The sequence below is a fragment of the Lontra canadensis genome, unplaced genomic scaffold (genome assembly GCF_010015895.1).
Source record: "Lontra canadensis isolate GAN:19392208 unplaced genomic scaffold, GSC_riverotter_1.0 scaffold29, whole genome shotgun sequence".
NCBI lineage: Eukaryota > Metazoa > Chordata > Mammalia > Carnivora > Mustelidae > Lontra > Lontra canadensis.
The window spans coordinates 13,732,172-13,740,161 of NW_022631023.1; the positions used below are offsets into that span (position 1 = coordinate 13,732,172).

General features: G+C 36.8%; 1 protein-coding gene across 1 annotated transcript; it reads left to right on the plus strand.

Moving 5' to 3' along the window:
* Window positions 1-568: 568 nt before the first annotated feature.
* On the plus strand, window positions 569-5,375 carry LOC116872350 (keratin-associated protein 6-1-like). The gene is made up of 2 exons (XM_032865524.1): window positions 569-624; window positions 5,072-5,375. Exons 1-2 carry the CDS (start codon window positions 569-571, stop codon window positions 5,373-5,375), a joined length of 360 nt encoding a protein of 119 aa, XP_032721415.1.
* The last annotated feature ends 2,615 nt before the right edge of the window (window positions 5,376-7,990 follow it).

The following is a 7,990-nucleotide window of genomic DNA, read 5'->3' on the forward strand; positions in this document are numbered from 1 at the left end:
TTTATTTAAATTCCAGTTATTTAACATACAGTGTAGTATGAGTTTTAGGCATACAATATAATGATTCGACTCTCCCATACATCGCCGGGTGCTCATCACAACTGTGCTCCTTAATTTCCATCACTCGTTTCCCCCACTTCCCCTCTGGTAATCACTGATTTGATTTCTTAAAGATATGATAGGAAATTCCTTTTTTTAAACTTTATTGAAGAATAATGGACAAATATAATGATATACATTTCAAGTGTACAGCATGATGATTTGATGTACGTATTCATTGTGGAATGATTACGAAGCTCAAGATAGCTAGTAGAACGTCCATCACCTTACATCGTTAACTCTTTTTAAGTGTGTGTGGTAATGACACTGCTATGGAAACATAAAGATGAATGGACACACTAGTAGTTTAAGCAAAGCTTGATTTTAAGCTGAACAAATTTTTATTTTTCTTATTCTTGAAGCCTCCCTCTCCCTTTCACTTGTTTTTCTGAGACTCCTTTGCTCCAGAAACTTCCCGTTGATACTGACATTTCACTGACCCTGATGTATACTTAGTAAGGTGACTAAGATGGCCAGCACCAGTGGAGTCAGGAAACCACCTCGAAGTCATGATGTGCACAGCTGGTACAGTACCTACCAGATTCCTATGGACACCACCCAGGTCCTGTATTTTCCGACAAAACCCCTTAGCTTGTTACCCCAGTGGGTCTGCAGTTTTGAAGGCATTAGTCTGCTACAGCCTCTTTTGCCTGGCAAAGTAATAAAACTATTGTTTTTCTTATTAGTTTTTAAAGATTTTATTTATTTATTTGAGAGAGAGAGCATGGACGGGGCGGGAGTGGGGAGAGCAGAGGGAGATGGAAGAGCAGATTCCTGGCTGAGCAGGGGGCTCAAGGCGGGGTTTCATCTCAGGACCCTGAAATCAGGACCTAAGCCAAAAGCAGATGCTTAACCAACGGAGACACCCAGGTGTCCCCTGTTGTTCCTCTTAATCCCCAAACTCTGTCTTCATGTTATATTTCAGCTCTGGAACACAGAGGTTAGTTTTCAAAAACAGTAAGAGTGTATAAGATCTTCTCTCAACAACTTTAAAGCATACAACTGTTATTAACTATAGTCACCATGTTGTACAATAGTTCCTCAGAACTTATAAATGAAACTTGTACCCCTTGAACATCACCCCATTTCCCTCTTTTTGCAGCCTCTAGCCAACACCATTCTATTGTCTGTTTCTATGAAATTGCCTTTTGTTTTTGTTTTAGCTTCCACACACGAGTGATACCATACAGTATTTATTTTTCTCTGTCTGGCTTATCTCACTTAGCATAATGCCCTCCCGGCTGATCTATGTTCCTGCAAATGGCAGAGTTGTCTTCTTTTTTTATGGCTGAGTTTGTGCCATTTATCTACATGGGCCTTTGACATTGAGAGGAAATATGTATTCTACCAGAAATCTTAGTTTAGAAAGCTATTCTACTTTGTTGATTTTTTTTTCATTTTTTCCCTTATTATTTTTGTGTGTGTGACAGACACACAATAGCAATTAAACTCTGAAATAAATATATTAAATTCTGATAATACTTGAAAAACAATAAAAGTCAAAGGGTTGAATAAGCTTATTTGTTACTCGGGGGAGTAAATTTTGTTTTTTTTAAATTTTTTAATTTTTAATTTTAATTTAATTTTTAATTATTTTGTTTTTAAAAAGATTTATTTATTTATTTATTTATTTTATTTGAGAGAGAGAGAGAGAGAAAGAGAAAAAGCATGTGGGGGGGGGCAGAGGGAGAGAGGAGAGGGAGAAGCAGACTCCCCAGTGAACAGGGAGCCCAATCCCAGGACCCTGAGATCATGACCTGAGCTGAAGACAGACACTTAAACAACTTAGCTACCAAGGTGCCCCTGGGGGAGTTATTTTTAATTTGAGTGGTCAGAAAAGAATTTGAGGAGATGGCATTTTCACTGAAACCTGAATAAAGAGAAGGATTCAACCATTCCCACTGCTGCAATTTCCAGATAAAGGGGTCAGCTGTACAATGGCAAAGGTCTTAAGGAGAGATATAACTTGGTCTGAGATGCTGAAGAGTCACTGTGTTTGGAATATGGAAAATGAGAAAGAAAACGGTAGGGGATGATGTCAAAGAGGATAGTTTATTGCTGGATATTCTAAATGTAATGGGAAGCTCATGTAGTCATGCTCCAGGGAAAGGGTGTAATTTAATTTTTCTTGAGCCATGAGATTGAGATATTAGAAGAGAATACATTTGGTGTTATGAGGGGGTCATGGACTGTATGTGGGTAATATTACATTTCTGATGACTATTTAAGATAACAATTGAATTATCAGGTAGACAGTTGACTAGACATCTATAAAAGGGTGAAGATAAAGAACATAGGAAGGTCAAAAACAATGCTGTGAGATTGGAATCAAATTATGGAGAAGATAATACAAAAATTACTGGAAAGATGAATTTGGAGGCAAAGTAAGCAAGTACAGTGTATTGCATTCAGAGAGAGAGAATCTGTCAAGAAAGAAGAATTCAACTGACCTGAATTTTCAGAGCTCTGATGAAATGAATACAAAGAAACAAACCATATTTGGGTTTGTCAAGACATGAAAGGTGCACCTCAGTGGAGTGGTGGGTCAACAGTCTAAATGTTTGAGGGAACAGAACATGAGCCAATGGAAGCAGTAATCTTATAAATACATTTTTGAAATTTCTATGAAGAGGAATAGTGAATTAAGGAGTTATCTTGGGAAACTTGAGGGAATTATCTTGGGGAAATATTTTTTTAATGTTTGTTTTGTTTTCCATGAGAGATAGTTAGCATTAATCATATTTCAGAGCATTAGGGGAGCAATATTTAAAAAAGAAAAAGAAAAAAAGAATGGTATGGTATAAACATAGACAGAGCATGGAAGATTTTTAGGGCTGTGAGGCTATTCTATATGATACCACAATGGTGGCTACATGTCATTACACATTTGTCAAACACCACAGAATGTATAACAGCAAGAGTGAACCCTAATTTAAACTACAGACTTAAGGTGATAATAATGTGTCAAGGTAGGTCCGTCAGTTGTAATAAATGTACCATTCTGGTTCCAGATGTTGATAGTTATGGGATAGAGGGGACCTTCCATAATCATCTTAACTATTTGCAAAACTTGCTAAATAATTATTTTGTTAACTAATAGATTTCAGTCATACACCTTTCTGGTCCATGAATTTATTCAATGTATAGGACTTAAGTCTAAAAAAAATGATAATCACATTATTTCAACTAGTGTTCATTAAAAAATTATTCTCAGTTGAATGATAAGTGATTGACGAAATCTGAAGTATGATAATTTGAAACAAGTATCTGATGTAGTTGAGATTTTCTAATAGTTATTATCTCAGTGAAGGAGGGACTGAAATGATCTGCAACCATCATAATGTCTCTAGTTTGTGGAAATATACTTATCAATAAAAATAAATAGAAAATACATTAAAATGTATGATAAATGGATAAGTGATTGTGTTTAACCTGATTATTCATATAAAAACGTTGCTCTGTTCTATTTAGAGGTTATTTTCATTTGACTAATTTGAATTACTTATCAAAGCAGATGAACAGAATGAATTACAAAGAGCTTGGGTACTGAATTCCAGGGGAAGGTAAACTGAAGTTTAAATGGTTTCCAATCTTGAACCCTCTTCACTATCGGATAACCCAACCTTAACACTCTTTGGTTATACTTTAAGGTTAATGAAGAGATATTTGCTAAAACTCTTAAAACACAGAACATCATTGTATTGTGACCACCTTGTTCATTGATTATGGTTTTATATGCATAATCATACCTTCTTCCTGACTCTTCCCAAAGACATAAAATCTATCTGTTTTCAGACAATAACAAGATTCTCTTGGCTTTTCTGTATGCCCTAGTAGCCTGGATTAGCATCCAGTGAAAAGAATGAAGTAAAAAAAAAAAAAAAATCAATGATTATTTAGGAGAGTTCCTTGTGCCTGATTAAAAATAGACTACTTATTTAACATTGTATGCCTTTATAAATGAACTTTTCTTTTTATCATGGGAAAATAACTATCTGAAATTAAAAAAAACCAGTCAGAATATCAGCTGATAATTATATATCCCCAAATGTGAACAGATATCCCTGTTGACCAGTGAGACATTACAAAAAAAAAAAATAATTGGGAAGCACTGACATTTCAGATACAGTAAAGCCCATAAGCATGTAACTGGCAAAAATTATTAAATTTTCAAAGTTAAAAATGGTATCAATTGAAAATGGCAATTGATAGATGTCTCAATAAAATGGGATCCATTATTATCACTCTCTCTGGCGGTAGGGTCTGATCAGAAATTGCAATCCATAGGATAAACTATTTTTAGTGTCCTGAAGAAGAATTAGGCATAAAAAATTAAAAAAAAAACAATTTGTATAAGTAAAAATCCAGAAATGCAGTTGGCTCAGGGTAGTTGTTCAAGACATGTGAATAAGTTGGCTCTTTCTGAATTGTATTACAGAGATGAATTGACTTTGCGATTTTCTATGACGCAACCTTTTGAAGGTGGAGAGACAGCTGAAACACTGAAGAGGAAAAATTGTTTTGAAACAAAGTAGAGGCAAGACTCATTGGTCAAAAATGTGTGCTATTGGTTTTTGGAAAGACAGGGAGAAGACTATAGGTTTTATTTTGTGCCAAGAGCAAGTAAAAATTGGCCTGCTGTAAATGCCATTTCTTGAAATGATGCATGTTTATTGAGATTAAAATGAGATTTGGTGTAATGCAGGGATTTGGGTGTATGACTATCTCCTGTCATTACTGACACTGAATTGTTTTGGGGGAGTCCCGAGTCACCAAATAAAATAAATTTCTTTAATTCCTCTGAGGTTTTATCTTATGGTTAAGAAACAACAAACTAATTAGATTAGTCATAAGATTAGTCAGTGGCATGACTCCTGTGGTGGATCCCACCCACATTGAGGGTATATAAAAGGTCTCTGCAGGGGAATTGTCCACACTGAAGTGACACTTTTCCTCTCCTCCTCTACTCAAGGACAACCTCAACAACCAACACCATGTGTGGCAGCTACTACGGAGGCTGTGGCTATGGAGGCTGTGGTTATGGAGGCTGTGGCTATGGAGGCTGTGGTTACGGAGGCTGTGGCTATGGAGGCTGTGGCTATGGAGGCTGTGGCTACGGAGGCCTGGGCTATGGCTATGGCTCCAGCTATGGCTGTGGCTTCCGCAGACTTGGCTGTGGCTATGGCTGTGGCTATGGCTATGGGTCTCGCTCCCTCTGTGGCTGTGGCTATGGCTGTGGCTCTGGCTACCGTTCTGGCTTTGGCTGCTACTATTGAGGTTGCCCTGGGAGACTTTTCTCTCCCACACATGTAACATCATGATTTACCTGCCCTGAATCCCACACCCTGTGTTACTACATAAGGTTGAGATAATTCAGATTTGTGGAATGGGGTGGTCCCTGTCTGGATCTAAAACCCATAATTATTTATTCCCAACCTTTGCTTCATGAAAAGCCCAGAATGTGATAATTCATCCTCTGAACTCACTTACGTACTTTTACCAGTCACTGATCCTGCCTTGATAATTTTCATGCATCATTCTGTTTCCCAGTGTTCCTTAATAAATTTGGCTATCCTGAAATAAAAATCTTGGTTTCCTTTCTATTTATTACAAGTAATAGGGTTTATTTTATTTACTTATTTTAAAGATTTATTTATTTGAGAGAGAAAGAGAGAGAGTGTGTGTGCTTATAAGCAAAAGAGTTGGGGGTAGGGACAGAAGTCGAAGGAATCCTCAAGCAGATTTCCTGCTGAGCCCAGATTAGATTATATATTAGAGAATAGAGTCCCAGCTCTATTCCAGGACCCTGAGGTCATGACATGAGCTGAAATAAACAATTGGAGGCTTAACCAACTGAGCCACCCAGGCTTCCCAGAATTTATTTTATTTTATTTAAAAAAAAATGTATTTGCTTGATACCAAGAAAGGTGGCGATTATCTGTTTTTGGCATATATTCTTTTGCTGTTTCTACTTCAGTTGCTCTAACAGTTCTATTATGTCTCTGTTGCTGGGAGTTTTTAGACTAAATGGTACAGCATTTGTCAATTAGTTTATGGTTGCTTAGCTCATGGTGACTATTCTGCATATCTTTTCCCTTCACAATCAACCATCTGCAATGTTCCATGCCTCCCCAAATCTTTTTTTTAATGTTTTATTTTTAAATTTTTAAAATTACAGACAGAAAAATTCACTCCCTTGGTTATATCTCTGTGACTTCAAAAAATGCATAGTGTTGTGGTACAACCATCAAAATCAAGATACAAAACAGTGCCATCATTCTCCCCACAAAACCCCTCGTGCTTTTTTTTCTTTTCTTTTTTTTTTTTTTTTTGTAGTTTCAAGTTTTGATTTAAATTCCAGTTAGCTAACAAATAGTATAATATTAGTTTCAGGAGTAGAATTTCGTGATTCATCACTTACATATAACACCCAGTGCTCATCACGAAAAATGCCCTCTTTAATACCCCTCACACATTTAACCCATCCCCTGTCCACCTCCCCTCCAGCAACACTCAGTTTATTCTCTGTAGTTAAGAGTATGTTTTACTGTTTGCCTCTCACTTTCCCCTCCCCACTGTGTTCATCTGTTTCATTTCTTGAATTCCATGTATGAGTGACATTATATGGTTTTGTCTTTCTCTGACTGACTTATTTTGCTTAGCATAACACACCCAACTCCATCCATACCATTCCAACTGGCAAGAAAAGATGCTCAACTTGGTCACATCAGGGAAATACAAATAAAAACTACAAGGAGGTATCACTTCACACCTGTCAGAATGGCTAAAATTAACAACACAGAAAATAACAAATATTGATGAGGATGTGGAGAAAGGGGAACCCTCTTACACAGTTGATGGGAACACAAACTGGTGCAGCCACTCTGGAAAACACTATGGAAGTTCCTCATGCTTTTCCCAAACCCCTTCCCAATCAAGCCTTCCTCTTACTCCTAAACCTTATAAATAACTGATTCTTCAATCAACCTATACTTTTGCCTTTTCCAAAAGGCCATATTGTGTTGGAGACTGTTCACAGTTTTGGAAATTTGCTAGAAGGACTAATGGGACTCAGCATATACTTATGCTTTTGGCTAAGATTTATTATAGCAAGGTAGTAATGATACATAGCTAGATAAGGGGAAAAGAAACAGGCAGATTCTGGAGGTACTCATGTGAAGATGTTGTGATGTTCTCTCCCTCCAGGAGGGGCTACACAGAGCTCTCTCTTCCCCCAGCAACAGAAATAAAGTTTTCTATGGGTGATATTTCTGCTCAAGGAAGCCCATTAGAGACTCAATGCCCAAAATTTTAACTGGGGACAGGTGAAAAAAGGCACCAGCAAAATCTCATTCTTCCAGAATGAAAACATGTGTCTGGCTAAAAATACATTGTTTATACAATCTAGGCACTGTGAGTCCTGCTTATCAGTTAGAGAATGGTGGGAACACTTCTGACATCCAAATTCCTAGATCTGGGATAAGGGTAATGTTGATTTCATAAAATGGATGGAGATACATTCCCTCCTCTTTTTCTTACTCTCTCTCTTTTCTGGAGAGATTCCATATAACTAGTATTACTTCTTCCTTTCATGTTTGGTGGAATTAATCAATGAAATTATATGAACTAGGAGTTTTCTTTTTTTGGAAAGATTTTAATCACAAAATGTATTTTCCTATGAGTTATGTGGCTCTTCAGATGATATGTTTCCTTTTGATCAAGTTTTTGGCAATGTCCTGCCTTTTAAGGAACAGGTCTATTTCATCTAAGTGGTCAAATTTATGAACATATTGTTCCCTATGTTCCCTTATTGATTATAGGGTCTGTAGTGATGTCCCTATTTTATTACTACTGTTGGTAAATGTGTCTTCTTTTGTTTCTTTGTGAGTCT